The sequence below is a fragment of the Euwallacea similis genome, chromosome 14, assembly GCF_039881205.1.
Source record: "Euwallacea similis isolate ESF13 chromosome 14, ESF131.1, whole genome shotgun sequence".
In the NCBI taxonomy this organism is placed as follows: domain Eukaryota; kingdom Metazoa; phylum Arthropoda; class Insecta; order Coleoptera; family Curculionidae; genus Euwallacea; species Euwallacea similis.
Window position 1 is genome coordinate 4,455,495 of NC_089622.1, and position 20,376 is coordinate 4,475,870.

A 20,376-nucleotide genomic window follows, 5' to 3' on the forward strand; every position below is an offset into this window, starting at 1 on the left:
CAAATACGTATCGATACACATAGGCGTAACTTAAGGGATGAAAATACAAATAAATTAACTAAGCAAACTACGGCAAGAAAACAATAACCTAAAGTCCTTAACACCCTTGATATCTCACTTGACGTGTTTCGCCAAATTTTCATATTGTTAATAGTTAGAGAAATATTAAATGCTGTTCGTTTTCAAATTGTCACCCTGTATATACAGAGTGTCCGGAAATTAGAGGTAAATATTTCAAGGGATGATTGTATGACAAAAAAATAGGTAGAAAACCTCATATAAACATAGATCGGTAAATGGACCCTAAGGGAGCTAGACCCTTTTAAAACGTGAAGCCTGAAGATGGTTTTTTTATAGATATATTCGAAACGATTTGAGGTAAAGTCATGAAATTTTGATTGTTAACTCAGATTTTTATGATAAATTAAAAAACTTAAACGAAATTTAAAAATCTTATTTAGATGTGTGTTAAACGGGCCGGCTTAGGCCATTTTAAGCCCTAACTTTTTTGATTATAACTTTTCCTACATTTTGACCACATGAATTGAAAAAGCATGGTTTTCTAGATTAAAAAAGCACTTTTTGCCGACTTCGAAATAAGGCCTCGTTTTCGAATAATATCGATTTTGAATAGTATACACAAAGTATCATGTAACGTGAAAATTTAATTAATTAAATTAATTAAGGAAATAATAATAAATAAATAAATTTTATTTTATAAAAATATCTAAAAATGTTCTCCTTCTAGTTCCAAACATAAATTAATTCTTTTTAAAAAGTTCCAATGAATTTTAGGATATATCTCCGCCTTCTGTCTAATTAATTCACAGTTGTCAATGATTCTTTGCCTAAGCTCTTTAACGTTATTTACCGGTGTTTTGTATACGATAGTTTTAAGGTATCCCCTAAAGAAGAAGTCCATAGGATTTAAATCAGGGGATCTAGGAACCCACGATACAACCCCCCCACGTCCTATTCATCTTTCAGGAAGATTTTCATTCAAAAATTATCTCACTGCTAAATTGTAATGTGGAGGCGCGCTGTCTTGAAGTAGCCACATTGTTTGCCTGATTCGGATAGGTACATTTTCTAATAGAATGGGCAATTTATGCCTTAAAAAATGTAAATAAAGTTCATTAGTAAGTCTTTGCGGAAAAAAATAGGGTTCAATTAAGTGGTCTTCTACAATTCCAGCCCACACGTTAACGGAGAATTTCTTTTGAAAACCTCGTTCAATCTGGACGTAAGGATTATTATCAGACCAATAATGTTCATTATAAAGATTAATTAAACCATCGTGACCAAATCCAGCTTCATCCGTAAAAAGAATAGACCGTATAAAATTATTATTTTCATTATAAATATTTCTAATCGAGTTGCAAAAATGTATACGAGTCACAAGATCTTCTGGAGAAAGAGCTTGAACCTTTTGGTAATGATAGGGATAAAGAACCTGTTCCTTCAAAATCTCATGTGCTAAACTTCTTGGAATATTTTCTTGAGTTGCAATTAATTTTACACTTTTGTTAGGATTATTTTCAATGGCATTCAACACTCGTAGTTCTGCTACAGGATTTCAGTTTTTTCACGGACGTTCTGCCTCATGACGTCTTATTTTAAAAGATCCAAATTCTCCCAGTTTTTGATGGATAGTAGTGAACATTCGTGAATTAGGGATTCTCCTATTTGGAAATGCCTCTTCATACAAATGTCTTGCAGTACATGATTAACCGCCAGCTAAACCATAATAATAATGCATATCACGTAGTTCGACATTAGAATAATTATTATTATTCATTTTATCTTGCTGTTAGTCTCGATTTTACAAGAAATTGTCTAACAACTTTCGACATGTGTCCAAGTGTTTGTTTTTATTGACATTTCTTATGATGCACTTGTTTTCATGGCACGCTTTGTTAAAATTTCTATTATTTTGTCACGTTACATGACACTTTGTATATACTATTTAAAATTAAAGAATTTGGATCTTTTAAAATAAGACGTCATGAGGCAGGACGTCCGCGAAGAACCCGAAATTCTGCAGCAGAACTACGAGTGTTAAATGCCATTGAAAATAATTGTAACACAAGTGTAAGATTAATTGCAACTCAAGAAAATATTCCAAGAAGTTCAGCATATGAGACTTTGAAAGAACAGGTCTTTCATCCCTATTATTACCAAAAGGTTCAAGCCCTTTCTTCAGAAGATCTTGTGACTCGTGTACATTTGATGTACATTCTCGAGGGGACCGAGAGATTTAGTTTATTATATCCGAGTGTCTATCTCATAAGAATCAAACAAATTACATACATAACTATAAAAAAATACGTTTCCATGCCTAATTGAACAGATATAAAAAATAATGTTTTTTTAGATAACCCTATAAAAATATTTAATATATAGATATTTACATTATTCATAATTATTTCTCAAGGAAATCTGTTATTTTCCTTTGAATAGAGATTTTTTTAATGTAAGTTTTTTGCAAAGGTAGTTCAATTTTATGTAATTTAGAAAAAAACTCATTGCTGTCCTCTTGCTGAAGGAAATATTGTTGTAAAGAGTGTACACAATTAAGAGCCTCTTTTGTAGTAACAACAGTTTCTCCTCCAATATCATCATCTTCAATAGAGCAGACGCTCGATAACGTAAACACGCGATAATGAAATCATTGCGCTAATGTAAACACAAAATTCGTACTATAGGATTAAGTGGAACGCGCGATAACGTAAACAATGTGTACCCTCGATAACGTAAACAGTTTTTGCCGACGGTTTATTCTCGATTTAAATCGGGGAGTTCCCCCGATTTATGTAGGGGATTCACCTCTGTGATACTTTGCGACACGCACTGGGTCGGCCTTATGAGAGTTTACATTTTACTTTCGATCTTAAGCGAATACGTTGCTCGCGTTTATGCGTTTTCACGAGAATGGCATCCACATCCTATAAAAGAAAGTGTTTAAAATTGAGTGACAATGTGAAAATCATAGACGAGGTTGCACTAGGTGCGGGAGTAACACAATTAGCAAAAAAATATGGAGTATCGAAGGCAACAATCTGTAAAATTAAGCGCTTAAAAACAGAAATTTTAAGAAAATCGTGCAACACAGTTGGAGGGCTAGGAAAAAGAAAAACTTTAAAAAATGCGAAGGCGCCTAAAATGGAAAATTTCCTGTATAAGTGGTTTTTAAAATAACGAGAAAAGCATGTCCCAATTAGTGGCGAAATAATAAAAGAGAGGGCTAAATTGCTAAATGCAAAACTGAAAGAAATTGAAAATTTTGTAGCTAGTGATGGTTGGCTACAACGATTTAAAACAAGATATGGAATTCGACTGCTGTCGATATCAGGTGAGAAATTATCAGCACAACCGCAATTGATACAACCATTCAAAGAAAAATTGATGAAAACAATTAAAGAGCTAGATTAAAGTATGGAACAAATTTATAACGCCGATGAAAGTGGTCTTTATTGGAAAATGTTACCAGAGAAAACCTATGCTGCAACATTTGAAAAATCTGCTCCGGGTAGAAAGCCAGAAAAACAATGAATAACGTTTCTAGCCTCCACTAATGCTAATGGTTCACACAAAATAAAGCCAATGATAATAGGAAAAGCAAAAAATCCGCGTTCATTTAAACATTTTGATATCCCTGTTGATTATGACTGTTCCAAAACCGCTTGGATGACTAGCAGTATATTTCTGAAATGGTTCCACAAGCGTTTTGTCCCTCAGGTATGACAATGACTTTCTAGTCACAAATTTTTATTCATAATTTGAGGATTATATTTAATTTGTAGGTAAAAGATTTCCTGAAAAAACAGCATCTTCCAATAAAAGCGTTGTTACTATTAGATAATGCACCAAGTCATCCTCCAGAGCAACAACTGAGGAGCGAGGATGGGTCAATTTTTGTCATGTACATGCCGCCCAACGTAAGTCCATTAATTCAGCCTATGGACCAGAACGCAATAAGGCTCACCAAATTATACTACAGAAAGTTTCTACTTTCATCTGTCTTGTCAAAGAATCCTGAAAACATATCTGAGGCTTTGAAACAGGTAACACTACGAGAAGCTGTTTTAAATTTGCATATGGCTTGGAATGCACTTAATCAACAAACTATTCAAAAATGTTGGAAGAATCTGTTTTGTACCAATGATCAAGATGAAGACGATATTCCCTTAAGCGTAATTAGGGAACAGTTGCGATCCAGTGCTGATGTTCTTGTCAGTGCGTCATTGGATGTTGTTAATTTATTGAAAGTAGTGAATCCCAACGTTGTTTGTACTCCAGCTGATATTAACTTGTGGAACGAAGATACGCAGACGATTAATGTTAATAAGGAGGAAGATATAGACAGTGAAGACGATGAGGACGTTCCCATTGAAATTGGAAGTGTAGTGACTGACGCGCAAGCTATACAAGTTTTTAACCAAGCTTTAGATTGGGCTGAAAAAAAATAAATAGCATACACGGATATTTTAGTTCTTCGTAAATTAAGGGCGCAGGCATTGGAAGACAATGCTAAGCGTAAATTTACGCAAACTAAAATTGCAGATTTTTTTTTCTAATTAAAAAAAACTTGTTTCTATTAAAATATTTGTTCATTTTGTTATATACATACAGGGTGAGTTTTTTTCGATGATTAGTGAAGGGATCTTGGAAACTAGCGGAGTTACGAAATCAGTTAAATAGGGAAAGAATTGCAGTTTTAGGAGACCAATTTAAAGCCACTTTTAGTTTTTTGAAAAAGTCCATGGCTTGCTAGATATTTAGCAAAAACCAAATTTTGTCGATTTCTTTTAATCGATATTGTCGTCTAAATAGTGGTTCTAGAGTGATTGTGTAAATACGAACATTGTAAATAATTTTGCCCTGAAAAAGATAAACTATCTAGATTTTTTTTGACAGCTGTCATTTTTGAGATATGGCATAAACTTGCATTTTTTTAAATGGAAAGCATAGTAGGTAATGAGTTATTTAAAAAGGTATTTTTTCATACTTTAAAATGATACCAATAAGCAGAAAGTTATTTTTCAAAATGGTGGACTTATAGCCTTTTTTAAATCCGATATTGCAATTTTAAGATAGTTGGCCATGAAATCTTTCATATTGATTTATTATTTGCTTGGCACTGACAGCTCGAATTATTTAAATCAGATATAAATTTAAGTTTTTTAATTGCTTTGAAAAGAATTTTTCAAAACGAGGAATTATTAGTAAATGCGCATAAGTTTTTAAAATGAATTTTTCAAACCTCGAAAAGAGGAATATAGTAGAGTGTTATATTCGGTGTAACTTAAATGCTGTTCGAGCTGCAGATCAATATTTTGAACAGTTTTTTGATCGTCGACAGCCTGCACTGTGTACATTTAGAAGGTTGTATGATAATTTAGGACCTCCTGGCTCGTACCTGAAAAGAATTGGAAGATCGGAAACTGATGCGTGTTGGTTCTACGGCGAGCCGGATGATCCGGAGCACACTGTGTTCGGGTGTTGCAGGTTCGCTGAGTTAAGATCAGAATTAAGGAGGAAATGCGCCAGAGAAGTGAGTAGAGAAACCTGTGGTGAATTTCTATTGAGATTTGAAGAGAACTGGAACGCAATAAGAAGGTACTTTGAGAAGATAATGAAAATAAAGATAACAGAGGAAAAAGAGCGGGAGAAGCAAGGCGCAGACGCGAAGACAGAGCGGGGACCGGGAAACCGAAAGAGAGATGTGTGAGCAAAGGAAGCAAAGGCTATAAACCACCCCCCACCCGAAGTAATGCTTGACGGCGGTTCCGGGTGGAAGAAGGGGTGAAGAGAGGAGAGGGGTTTTTTTAGTGGGTATTGCACAAGATGCCGCTGAGTCCCACATATCCAGGTCAAATTACATGAGACCACCGCGACCTGGGATGCGTAAAGGCATTTTTTCCAAACCTCTATAAAAAAAAAAGAAAAAAAAAAGGTTAGTTCAGGTTAGTTCAGGTTAGCAGCAAGTTAAGCCTAAACAAAAATCAACGTACAACTACGTTCAGATAATTTAAAGACATAATAAATAATGAGAAGGAGAAATTTCCTACCTCTAGTGACTTACAACTATCATTAAAAACTAACTATTCTAAACTAATTCTATAACTTTAACTCAATAACATTCTTATAAACTATAAGCTCTGGAACGTACGGATTAGTACTAATATTATTCCCTCCTTATTGCCTTAGAGCATTTAAAAATAGAACCTTATCATTATAAATATTCACTAGCTATGCCTTGGCTTGATCTTAAGCAGTGATGACATATCTTTAGGATCTAGTCACAAAGCTTGACTTGTTCCTTGTCCTAATGAAGATGACGATCCACCATGCTGGGTACCAATAGGTGTTATGATATGAGAGGACATTGCAGTTGACCTAGATGCAGTCAGTGCTTTTAGTTAAAGACACTTTCTGAATATTGTCAAAAGCATCAATTAAATTCATGGGAGATAAATTAGCAGGAATACCTCCATAAGCATAATTGTAGTATATGTCAAAATCTGCTGATACCCACTTCTTCTTCATAGTTGTATACTGCTTTATAGTCTTTCCTATGATACCATGCCTCATTTTAGTATCCTTAAGATTTCTAGTAGCAACAATAGATGCTATTGCTGCAACTGCCATACAAGATGATTCAAGGTGTTGTCCACCACTCTGACAGCTTGAATTTACTATATTTAGCAATCTCTCTATACCAATACCTGCATCATTGGACAATGATAATAGATCATCTTTGGAGAAGATTGCACCTGCCAGAGGTGTCAACAAGCAGACTGGCTCTGGTTGGCTTATAGAAATTCCATTAAGCCTCTCTAATGTATCTATAGCTAGTAAACTAGCATGTTTCACAGTCAACACAATCCTACTTTTATTAGCTTCTGGGGTGTAAACATTTGAATCCTCTTTGAATGTCGAGACAAAAGAGAAGAAGAAGAAGAATGATTGTGCTGCGTTTTTCAATCCAAATCCAAATCCATCCTTGTAAATTAGAACAATCCAAAAGGTGTGATTATGGCTGTTTTTGGAATGGATTCTTCTTCAACTGGGATTTGATGATATGCTCTGATGAGGTCAATCGTGGAAAAAATTGTTTTTCCTTCGAGAAAATAAGAAAAGTCATGTAAATTGGGGACTGGATATTTGTCTACCACAGTAATTGAGTTGAGTCTGCGATAGTCTCCAACCGGTCGCCAATCGGAAGAGTTTTTCTTGGGAACCATATGGAGAGGGCTGGCCCAAGGACTATTTGAAGGACGACAAATACCTAAGTTAATGAGGTGTTGAATTTCTTGTTTTGCCAATTTAAGTTTTTCTGCTGAAAGGCGTCTAGGTTTGGAAGAGATGGGAAAACCTTCTGTGAGAATAGTGTGAGAGGTGCTATGTTTTAGTGATGAGGGAGTAGATGAGAATTTTGTAATTTCTGGAAATTGAACCAAAATGTCAAAATATTTGCATGAAGAAGGAATTGCATGAACTGATGATGTAGAAAGACAAGAAATTTTACCATTGTTTGCCAGATTAGTTGTGCTGTCGATAATTCGTTTATTGCCCAAATCTAGTATTATGTTAAAATAGTGAAGAAAATCAACTCCAATAATTGCGTGATTTGTTTGTGCCACAATAAAATTCCATGTAAATGTTCTTCAGAGACCTAAACTAACTGTAAGAGTCTTGGTCCCGAAGGTGGAAATACGTGTGTTGTTGGCCGCAAATAAGGTGTATTGAGATTGATTTTGTTGTATTTGAAAAGATTTGGGTAACAACGAAATATAAGAACCAGTATCTATAAGGAAATATATATATATAATATCAGTTAAAGGTTCTTTTCTAATTAACCTGTGACTAATTATATTAATGTTTTTTTGTCTATCTTCATTGGTGTTCTTGATGATCTTCACTTGGCAGTCCTTTGTACCCGCGCCGTCTGCTGCCCACGACGCCGCGATTGTCAGTTTTCCTTCTTGTAGTTACTAGGAGACACACACTTGCGAGCTTTTTCTTGATAATTTTGATGGTACCAGCACCATGAAGAATTTTGAAGACCTCTGCTGGATGAATTGCTTCGAAATTTAGAAGATCTTAATTTTGAATGGGATCTGATTTGCCTCTTTAATTTATCCAAACGTTTAGTGATGGCTTGAATTTTTCTGGGGATGTATTTTTGTTGATTTCATTGAGACTGCTTGTGCATACCTCTGACTTGATTTGAGAAACTTGGGAAAACTCTATATCAGCAATTTTATCGGCTAAATTCGCCACTTCTGATAATGGCAAGGAACATGTCGTTAAAATGGTCTGCATATTGTGAGGTAATCTTTGCATTCAAAGGGTTCTCAACATCTCTTCTTGAAGTGAAGAACCTCCCAAGCTGTTCATTTCGGATAGAAGTATGGAAGGCTTTTTGTCTCCGAGTTGGAGTTGCGAAAAAAGTTTCTTATACTTTTTTTCTTGAGATTCTACGAGGGCATCCAATACTTTGCGACGAAAGGTTTGGAATTTGTTGTTCATGGGAGGTTTAATAACTAGATCTCTAACACAAATCAAACTTTTTGTGTCGATAATTCCGATAGTAGTGTGGAATTTCAAGTCGTCTGAAGTTGAATTGATAAAAAATTGTGATTTCAATTGAGAAAACCACAATTCTGGATCTGTTCTACTAAATGGTGGAGCTTTAATAAAGATTCGAGGTTCTTGGTCCATAGAGAGCTCGCTGATGTTAGCTTCTGGCTGGATCGTTCTAGAACGTGGCATGATTGGATGAGGTAGCTTGTGTTCTAGAGGGTTGATGCGTTGAGTTCTGTCGGGGTCACCAATTGTCCTTTTGGTTAAAAGATGTTGACGATCGCGAATGTAGTAAAGAACTGTTTTTATTTAATCTTCACAACTACTTAAATAAACTAATTTGACAAAAAGTAACTATTCACAAATACTCTAAAAAATAATAATAATTGGTGGTTTGCCAGACCTATCTATGACAACAACCAAATTATAATACAGCTATAAATAAACTAATTATTAACAACTAAAAAGGAACAAGTAAGGAAGTAAATCAGGTACTCACAATCAGCACCTGACCTAAATTACGTGCACCACAATGTCATCGCCAATCATTTTTCCAAATTCCTCTGCCTTTATTTATAATATTGGCCCATTTATTGGGAAAGTATTCGCTCTTTTTTGTTGAAACCACTTAAATAACATTTTATCAACCCGGGAGTGTAAAAGCAAACGCATTTTTTTCTTTTGGAAATTAGTTTTCCAATCATTTTTAATTTTATCACGATTCTTCCAAATATTTGACACTGTGGACTTTTTTAATCCAATTTTTGAATACACAAATGATTGAGACAATCCTTTCTCAATATCATTTATAATTGTCAGTTTTCGTGTAACGTAGATGACCGTTTTACACTTTTAGCCATTTTTAAAAAAATTTACAAACAAATAAGGTGTACTGGATAACATATACAGACCAATTGTAAAAGGCGAACTGGAATAAAATTTTGCTTACACATGCATCAGAAACGGTCGTACCGGGCAACTCCCGAAAAACTTCGGTTATGATCGATAAAACAAACAATTTTGGTTCACTATAAGTGAGATTCTATTACAAACAAGTCTATCTTGTCCGAGGGTATTACTTATGATTTTATACATGGTTAATTTGGGGCTTGAAAATCAGTTCATTACATGTGAGTTCATTATAAATGGATTACACTGGATAGTTTGGTAGCTTCCTCTAGTTTCGACTAAAATTTTCGTACTCTCTTCAGATGCATCATCTTCTCTGCCACTGCAACCCGTTTTGTGTTATCATTGAGAGATTTACTGTTTATTTTAAGTTTTAAGGTTTCACATTCACAACATGTGTCTACTTTTGGACGACCAAATATCAGAAAAAAAGATTCATGAAAAACTTTCAGATAAAAATTATACTTTGCACTGGCATATTCTGGATATTTATTCTTAAACATATATATAAAAAAAATTCCAAACTTTTTACATTTCAAATGTCTCAAACTCGATTTTTTCTAATGGGACACCCTGTTTTTCTTTTTGAAAACGAATTCTTCTCTCAATTCACTCTCAAATGACATACCAGGTCTACCGGTATGACATGAGCGCTATTTTGTGAAAATAAAACACCAATTTTAACAAGGAAAGAAAAATAAAATTTATTCAAAATATTGACCATTGTTTTCTACACATTTTGACCACCTTTCTGGCAATTTATGGATACCACGCCAATAGAAATGTGCCTCTTTGGCATCAAACCAATTAGACACCCAATTTTCTACTTCTTCGTAGGAATCGAAGTGCTGCTCAGCCAATGCGTGTCCCATCGATGAAAACAAATGGTAGTCCAAAGGAGCCAAGTCTGGTGAATACGGCGGATGGAGTAGCAACTCCCAGCCAAGTGTTTTGATGGTATCCTGAACCGGTGTTGCTTTGTGTGGAGGTGCGTTGTCATGGAGCAAAATTACCTTCCCGTGTCTTCTGGCCCATTCTGATCGTTTTTCGATCAATGCATTGTTTAAATTAATCAATTGTTGTCAGTAGTGAACAGCATTAACGGTTTCACCAGGTTTTAAAAGCTCGTGGTGCACCACACCTTTCTGATCCCACCAAACACACAGCATTGCCTTCTTGCCGAATCGATCAGGTTTTGCAGTCGATGTTAATGGTTGTCCCGGATCAACCCATAATTTTTTCCGTTTAGGATTTTGAAAATAAATCCATTTTTCATCTCCAGTAACAATTCGATGCAAAACTGATTTCTTTTGTGCCTTTAAAGCAAAATTTCACTGGTGTTTTTTCGGTTCTCCATCTGTCTTTCATTCAATTCATGCGGCACCCATTTTCCACATTTTTGGATCTTTCCCATAGCTTTTAAACGATCAGAAATTATTTATTGTGCAACATTTAACATTTCTGCCATTTGCTTTTGACTTAAAGTTTCATCTTCATCCAATATTGATTGCAGTTCGGCGTCTTCAAACTTTTTTGGTGGTCTGCCACGTTCTACATTTTGCATATCAAAATTGTTATTTCTGAATTGTTGAAACCATCTTTTGCATGTTGCTTCTGATAAAACATAATCACCATATGCCTCGACAAGCGTTCGATGCAACTCTGCAGCATTTTTCTTCAAATGAAAGCAAAAAATTAATGCTTTCCGCAAATCATCATTTTGTGGTACAAAATTCGACATTTTTGGCACAATTAAATAATATAGTGTTATTTGTTCAAGGACTTGATTTGTATTAAATATGTTTGTCAGTTTGTATACCAATCAAGCAAACAAAAAAAAAGGTTTGTTTACAACAAATGCCCTATATCGAGACATTTATATCCTGACGCTCATTTCATACCGGTATACCTGGTATACAGATGCGAGCAAAAAATAGCGTCACCTATCGCTCGTAGCTTTAAGTTGAATATTTTTCTACCAATTAAGAAGAGTGAAATCACACAACACGTTCTTGAACACTTTTAAGAACAACCTACAAGTAATTTGATGTCAGTGTGTTGTATATTAAAGAAAATGTTGAGGAAAGTTACAAAAAAATACAAAAACGAAAAGTAGATGATGCTATTTTTTTGCTCGTATCTGTATATGTTATATCTAAAATGAAGAATTCTTACATTAATCACCATTTTTTCTATTTAAAGTACTAATTACATATTTATCATTAAATTAACTTACAATTATAGAATTCTAACGTACAGAAATTATTCTACACTAAAGTTAAAGCTTATTGTAACAAATTTTCTACGTGGCTACCTTTATTTGCAATGCAGGAGGTATATGTTTCCTCTAGTTTCCTTATCGATCTTAATACCACATGCCTTTGATTTATAGATATTATGGATTGTTGTATTCTATTTTTTAAATCCTCGGCATTATCAATTCGATGTTGATAAGTCAGGTACTTGAGATGTCCCCAAAGGTAATAATCTAACGGTGTCAAATCTGGACTTCTAGGAGGCTATTCAATGGTTCCGTATCTTCCAATAATTACATTAAAATTGGCATTTAACCAATTTATCACCGGTTTTGTAGTATGATACGGAGCACTATCTTGTTGGAAGATAAGACCTTTTCGTAAATATTCAGGTAAGTTTTTAAAAAGAGGTTGAATCTGATTAATAAGAAGATCCAAATACCGCTGACCATTTAAATTCTGCTGGAAGAATACTGGACCTATTATCCTGTCGTGAATAATTCCGCACCACACAATTACACTTTTATGGCCTTGTTTTTTAATTGATTTTATTTGATGGACATTGAAACTGCAATAATAATGTCTATTTTTTCTATTAAATATTCCAGATGTACTGAATGTAGTTTCATCTGTGAATAAAATATTTTTGAATATCTTGGTCTCGAACTGCTATTCCATTAGGTCCATACAATATATTTCTCTAACAATGCAATAATTTTTTGACAATTCTTGAACAGTGTAAAACTTATAAGCATGATAATTATTTACAGATAAAACCCTTTGTATACTACTTTTACTAATATTTTCTATATCGCGTTCTCCATCACGTTGAGAATTTTCTTTATTTTCCTCAAAATAAAGTAACATTTCTAATTGTTTTTCTTCAGTCAAAACTGATTTTGGTTTAACTTCTTTCTTGCTAAGAACAAATCCACTGTCTAAATCACGACTAATTCTTCTGAAGATCTTCTCGGGTGTTCTTTGCGGATAAAGTCGGCTGTACTCCCTTAAAGCCAGCAAAGGACTTTTATTATTATTTCGTAAATTATTTTATAAATTATAAATTATTTCATAAAGTTTCAAGCGTTCCTCCACGGAGTAATTATTCATGATGAAGAATATACAGGGTGGCCCATTGAAAACGAAACAGAGGCATTTGCGGGTACTTAGAAATGTATATTTGAAAAATGCTCGGGCACGTAAACTTTATATTCGAGGGGGACACATTATAAACGTATACTCGCTCCTTTCACTTCAACACCCTAGCCGGGGTGAGTTAAACCCTTAAAATCTTAAATGGAAAGTATGGTCGAGTAGCACCTTGTTTGAAAGGTCTTTCGATTCTCGTTATAATGATACCCAAATTAACTAACTTTTATTCAGTAGTTTTCGAGAAATTTGGAAAAATGTGATTAAATTGCCAACAAGTGGAATGCTCTGTTAAAATCGTAAATTAGGAAAATAATCAGTAGTGACTATTAATTGTAAACTGACCAGATTAAGTTTAGTTGTACTATTTCACCAATTGTTATTGCTTTCGAATAATAAAAAAAAATCTACTACATCTTATCAGGTAGGTAGAGGAGGCAGAGGAAGTAGAAAAAGGCGAATGGAATTTAAATTTTGAATACATTTAAAAAAAAAGAGAGATAAAATATCACCGCAGCTATTGCAGTGAAGTATTCAAATGTTAGATACCGAATAAACTTCAGCATCGAGTTTAAGTGAATTAAATTTGAAAATAGGAAAAATTTTACAATGGTGTATTCTGTAGAGGAAAGAGTGGAAATAATTTCTCTTTATTTCAAAAACGACGAGAGTGCTAATCGCACTGCGGGTTTGTTCAATGAACAATATCCAAACAGACATGTTGGTAGAAAGTACATTTTAGAGCTAGTTGCAAAATTTCGACTAACCGGATCAGTACTCAACAAAAAACGGGATCCTGAACGTGAATTTACAATTAGAAATGAAGCTGCCGAAATTGAAATCTTAGGACAAATAGCTGCAGACCCAACTTTGAGCACGAGGAAATTAGCTACAGTTAGTAACATCTCTAGAACAACTATTCAACGAATTTTGAAACATCATAAATATCATCCATACAAGATTCATCTAGTGCATCAATTGAATGAAGATGATTTTGATCGGCGGATGGAGTTTTGCGAACGTATGACTGCAAGGATAGCTGCTAACGGAAATTTTTTATTCAATATCTGCTTTTCGGATGAATGTACTTTTTTTCTAAACTCTACTGTCAATCGTCATAATTGTCGCTATTGGGCAGATAATAATTCCAGAATTTTTCACGCTGTCCACACTCAAACTCCCCAAAAATTAAATGTTTGGGTAGGTATTTTTGGGGACCGTTTGGTTGGACCAATCTTTCTTGATGGCAATCTGACAGGGGAGACGTATGTGGAATTACTGGGGAATACTGTTTATCCCTTACTCATTGACATTGTTGAACATGATGACCGCTATCAAGACAATCAATTAGTGTTCCAACAAGACGGAGCTCCTCCACATTATGCACGACGTGTTAGGGAGTTTTTGAACAGAGAGTTTCCAGAACAATGGATTGGGCGAAGAGGTCCTATAGAGTGGCCGGCTAGGTCTCCAGACTTGACTCCGTTAGACTTCTTCTTATGGGGCCATTTGAAAAGCAAGATCTACGCAACAGAACCGGAGACTCTGGAAGAATTGCGACGACGAATTGTTAATGAATGCCGTCTGATAACTCCACAGATGCTTCAAAATATTAGGACTCGTTTTGAACAGAACTTGTATTACTGTATGGAAGCTAATGGTGAACAGTTTGAGTATCTTATCAATTAAAAGAACTTTTGTTAATGTTTTACTATTAATTTTCCTAATTTACGATTTTAACAGAGCATTCCACTTGTTGGCAATTTAATCACATTTTTCCAAATTTCTCGAAAACTACTGAATAAAAGTTAGTTAATTTGGGTATCATTATAACGAGAATCGAAAGACCTTTCAAACAAGGTGCTACTCGACCATACTTTCCATTTAAGATTTTAAGGGTTTAACTCACCCCGGCTAGGGTGTTGAAGTGAAAGGAGCGAGTATACGTTTATAATGTGTCCCCCTCGAATATAAAGTTTACGTGCCCGAGCATTTTTCAAATATACATTTCTAAGTACCCGCAAATGCCTCTGTTTCGTTTTCAATGGGCCACCCTGTATATACAGATCGCGGCGACGATTGGTGTCTAAATCTATACAGGGTGATTCACAACTTACCTATAAAATTTTAGGGCTAGGTGTGTCATGAAAAACTAAGTCGATTTTGTAAGAATTTTTTTTTGGAAAATCCTTGTAATTTCCGCGGAAAAAATTGTTATAGTTTAACCATTGTATAATAACTGGACGACTGTAATATGTACGTTTTTCTGCAGAATCCCTTTTAGGTTCATCGACCTTACATATAATTTATAGTTTGGTCTCCAATGTGTCAATGGTTGGGAGTTGAAGACATGGGTGATTCAACTTAAGGGTAACAATTTATGATGCCAAAATTGCTTACACATGTAAGCTCGCTGCTTTTATTTCGGGTGAAACAAAAGTACCCTTAAGTCGGATCACCCATGTCTTCAGCTCCTAACCATTGACACGTGTGAGACCCAACTGTAAATTATACGTAAGGTTGATGAACCTAAAAGGGATTTTGCAGAAAAACGGGAACATTACAGTCGTCCAGTTATACAATGGTTAAACTTTAACAATTTTTTCCGAAAATTTTTTAAGGATTTTCCAAAAAATTTTCTTACAAAATCGACTTAGTTTTTCATGACATACCTATCCCTAAAATTTTATAGATAAGTTGTGAATCACCCTGTATATATTGTGACATTTAATGTCTATGAACGCGCATCCACTTTGCGCATCCGGTACGATCTGTAATGCAGCTGCGACAGGAACTGAATTTAGACGTCTGTCATTGATGACATTGGGTTATCATACGTTGGAATTTTAGTTGGGGAATTAATATTTTTGTTTATATTCGATATAAAAATAAATGATGTTGTCTACACGTAAATTTTTAATAGCGTAACTTATAATTTATTACATTATTTGGCGAGCAATAGCACACCTTCGAAATTTTTGGGTTTACTAAACTCAGTTCCCGTCGCCGCTGCACCACAGATCGTACCAGAGGCGCCAAGTGGATGCGCATTCAGACATTAAACGTCACAATATGCAGGGTGATTCGTAACGCAACCGACACAGAATAGATGCGTGTAGAGGACCTCAAAACATGTCGATTTTTTATATGAAGTTTTTTTCTGAGGCCTGCAGTTGCTAAGGTAACGGCTTCAGAAGATAAATAAAAAAATTTGAAAAAATTCTGTATTTCAAGAAAGGCTTAACCTAGAATAACCATATTTGGGAAATATTTTTGTTTTATTGACGTCTTTATTTGTTAAAAATTTGAAGTGGCTGATAGCTCAATAAGGGGTGGTTTAAGGGTTGGACACCCTTAAAATTATATAAATCTTTTTTACCCTAACCAAATTAACAACTAAGGTTTATCAATATGATAGTAAATTTAATTTCATATTTTTTGTACTTTTGCACATTTTTCGAGAAGTCATTCGTTATTGAGAAAAAAATGTTTTGTAATTTGGTATTAAAACTAATCAAATCGACCACAACGAAATTATATTCCTCAAAAACTAAAAGGCTGTGCTCCAACTGCCCTTCAATTGTTTCGTTGCTAGGATACAGCTGTTGTTAAATCTGACATTCAAATTTGTGCAGATTGCAAGTTTTTCGCGGATCTTCTTTTTGTTTGTAGCACTTTTGTAGTCAAAATGGCTGAAAAATTTACATTTCATGAACAAGTATAGTTCTGGCTTTAATTTCCGACACTCGCGATGAAAGTACGCGTGATACAACTGGCTCTTTACAAGGTACTTCCCTTTAGGTATAAGTGCCCTAAACTGACCCTGAATGTAAACGGGAATAGAATACAAATGGTAGTAAGAAAATTGCATATTCTGAACAGTAGGAATGTGTAGGGTGTAGGTTATTCGATAATCCGATAGGAAACATTCCAATTTTATTATTTCTTCATATTTCATCATATTTTCCAGGGTTACTGGTAGTGGTAGATTGGTCCTCCCTATGTCGTTGCTTAACTCCATGAGTGCTGTGAGTAGATCCCTTTGGTCCATTATGCTTGGGTGCACGGTGTTTAATCTTGCAAATACCAATGAGTTTGTCGACATCTTGTAGGATGGTATTGATTATCTCGTACATATCAATTATTCCGTTTACAATTTCCTTTAGAAATGAACAATTTCTATCGTCGATCACATCCTTGATATAAGGTACAATTTCTTCCAATTTGGTCTCCAGTATTCTATCATTGTCGTATAGCTGTTTTAGTGTTTTGTTAATTCTTTCCAGAACCAACACTGTCATTTTTCCTTGAGTTACAACTTGTGTTTGAGTGAGCTTCTGTTTTGCACGTAGTTCTCCGATTAATTTGTCATATTTTTGACCATCCTCTGCATCCAAGTTTCCTGTGATTGCTTTGAACACTGCTCCTAATCCATCCACGATTCCTCGCTTTGGTCGATTGGTGTTAGGAAATATTCGGTAAAAGCGGTTTTCAACTTGTTCCTGTATTGCTTTCATGATCTCGTGGAAATTGCGGAGCTCATTCTTATAAGAGCTTAGGTGTGTTGTCGTTTTCCAATTGCTGGTCAAATTATTTATTTTTCTTCTCAGCTCTTCCAGTTGTTCTGCTATTGGTCTTAAGTCATTATAATGGATGAGACTGTGGCTTACATCAATCAATACTGCTTTTCCCAGTTCTAACGGTAACATTCCCGGATTTCCTTTTAGTTCCAACAGTGTGACATCCCTAGCTTGTCCCATGGCTAGGATGCTGCAAATATTTTTTCTTCGTATTATTTATATACAGTGTGTCCGGGTTAAGGATTTAACACTTTCGTAAAACCTTTATTTCTTAATCGATTTTGACGTTTTTTTTTGTTAATTAGATATTCAAAATGAGCATTTGTCTAGTGGATACGATCCCTCTTTACCCATAATCATAACCAATTGCGTGCATTTTTATGGGATCAAATTTCGGAAAATACTATTAGGGCTTTTTTTGGGATAAAAACGAAAACAGATTCTTAATTAGAATGACTTAAAACTTACCTGTTCCGATTTTCATTTTTCTACTGTACAGGATTTTCGAGAAAATCAATAAAACATGTTTTTTACGTAAACAAATTTTAAAATTGGCAAAAAAATTTATTTTAACAATAATTAACTAAATTTTGGTATTTTCAATTAACCCCCCAAATTCTTGTATACATTTTTCAATACGTCTCTTTCATACGTCACGATTATTTCTCAGTACTTTACTTAGTTGTTGTGGAGTTATGCTCTGACAAGTCTCTATAATACGCGCACAAAGCTCTTCTCGGGTCCGGGGTCTTGTGGTATAAACTTTATTTTTTATTGTTCCCCAAACGAAAAAATCCATGGGTGTGATATCCAGAGATCGTGGTGGTCAACGAATAAGAGGACTATTTCGTCCGATCCAGCGATTGGGAAAATTATCATTTAACCAATTTCTCACATTAACCGCATTATGAATGGGCGCTCCATGAAGTTGTAAATGTAAATTGTAGTGATAACTCAGGGTAAGCTCATCAAGAGCGTCACTAAACTCATTTTGTAAGAACCTCAGGAAACGAGCAGCATTCAAATTTTCGTTGAAAAAATATGGCCCAATAATCTTTTGATTTAAGATACCACAGAAAACGTTTACTTTTGAGGAGTATTGTCGTTTACATTCGATTATCCAATTCGGGTTCTGATCACTCCATATTCTACAATTTTGTGTCGATACTACACCATTTGTCGTAAACGTAGCTTCATCGGTGTATAGGATGTTTTTTAAAAAGTTTGGATCATCTTGATACATACTCTGGAGCCATAAACAGAACTCCATTCTTAGATTTTGGTCTCCAGCTTCAAGTGAATGAAGAAATTTTGGTTTAAAAGGTTTCTTACCACTTCTTTTTAAACATTCCCAGATATGAGTTTTAGAAATGTTTAAATTTCTGCTAGCATCCCTCAGACTTGAATGCGGATTGGTATTAAAGTAATCTAAAATTATTTGGTTTGCTTGAGGCTCGCGATTACGTTGCTGGTCCGGTAGTTTTACAATTGTCCCATAACGATCAAAACGTCTGTTGATATTTGCGACTGTTACATGACTAATATTGCGTTCTGGATGTCGTCGATTAAATTCATTTGCTGCTTCACGAAAAGTACGCGTCCCATCACCAACTAATCTTATTATTTCTACTTTTTCTTGCAGCGAATAAGACATTTTTCGAACTTTTTACTTCTGTGAAATTGATTATGTTACGAACAGCAAACCAACAGTTAGTACCTAACAGTTCGTAACCATAGCAGTATATTGTTCGTTTTCACAGCACATTTAACTTGTGGATACCGCATACATTGCAGGTAGCAAAGGAAAAAGGAAGCAAAGTAATGAATTAAAAATATCTGTCTAATGTTTAAAACACTTTGGCATAATTGAAAGAACAAAATTGCAATGTTCTCCAACAACTTGTATTCTGGAATAAAAAAAATCTTACGTTTTGTGCTCGTATTACTAGTAGAGAAGCTTGTCAGAGCATAACTCGACAACAACTAAGTAAAGTACTGAGAAATAATCGTGACGTATGAAAGAGGCGTATTGAAAAATGTATACAAGAATTTGGGGGGTTAATTGAAAATACCAAAATTTAGTTAATTATATTAATTATGGTTAAAATAAATTTTTTGCCAATTTTAAAATTTGTTTACGTAAAAAACATGTTTTATTGATTTTCTCGAAAATCCTGTACAGTAGAAAAATGAAAATCGGAACAGGTAAGTTTTAAGTCATTCTAATTAAGAATCTGTTTTCGTTTTTATCCCAAAAAAAGTCCTAATAGTATTTTCCGAAATTTGATCCCATAAAAATGCACGCAATTGGTTATGATTATGGGTAAAGAGGGATCGTATCCACTAGACGAATGCGTATTTTGACTATCTAATTAACAAAAAAAAAACATCAAAATCGATTAAGAAATAAAGGTTTTACGAAAGTGTTAAATCCTTAACCCGGACACACTGTATGTAATGATTTGGTTCGAATTTAATTTACTCCTTATTTCTACGTGGATTAATACATTTGTAACGGCTGGGCCGTTTTAAATTATCTATGTTCACTTTTCTTCCAGATTGATCATTGACAAATTTCCTTTCCCTATTTACAACTTCCGCTTTTACACATGTTTTAAATTTGTCTCCTAATTTTTGTCTAGGATTCTTTATTCTTTCGCGCACGTCATCTCCTTCTTCGAACATCGTTGGTTCATCTCGATTCACATTTCGTTTTTCCATTAAGCGTACTTTAGCCTCGGTCATTCGCCTATTTATTTCTCCGTACAACAATTTTGTCCTTGCCTTGTGTTCAGTTACGTAATTGGTCATTAAGTTCTCATTCATAGTAATGTTGAATGGATCCTCACTTCCTAGGTGTCCGTTCACAACTTCCATTGGTTTGAATCCTGTCG

The 20,376-nt window shown here is 34.6% G+C and overlaps 3 protein-coding genes across 3 annotated transcripts in view; 2 read left to right on the plus strand and 1 right to left on the minus strand.

Annotated features, from left to right (window-relative positions):
- LOC136413614 (jerky protein homolog-like) overlaps positions 1-20,376 on the minus strand; it is a 157,129-nt gene that overhangs the window by 79,289 nt on the left and 57,464 nt on the right. The gene's annotated exons all lie outside the window — the stretch shown is intronic.
- Positions 2,876-4,484, plus strand: LOC136413371 (jerky protein homolog-like). Its single transcript, XM_066396891.1, has 2 exons — positions 2,876-3,738; positions 3,804-4,484. The coding sequence occupies exons 1-2, from the start codon at positions 3,604-3,606 to the stop codon at positions 4,467-4,469; spliced, it is 801 nt and encodes a 266-aa protein (XP_066252988.1). The 5' UTR covers positions 2,876-3,603; the 3' UTR covers positions 4,470-4,484.
- On the plus strand, positions 5,249-5,731 carry LOC136413651 (uncharacterized). The gene has a single exon (XM_066397328.1). The coding sequence runs from the start codon at positions 5,249-5,251 to the stop codon at positions 5,729-5,731; it is 483 nt and encodes a 160-aa protein (XP_066253425.1).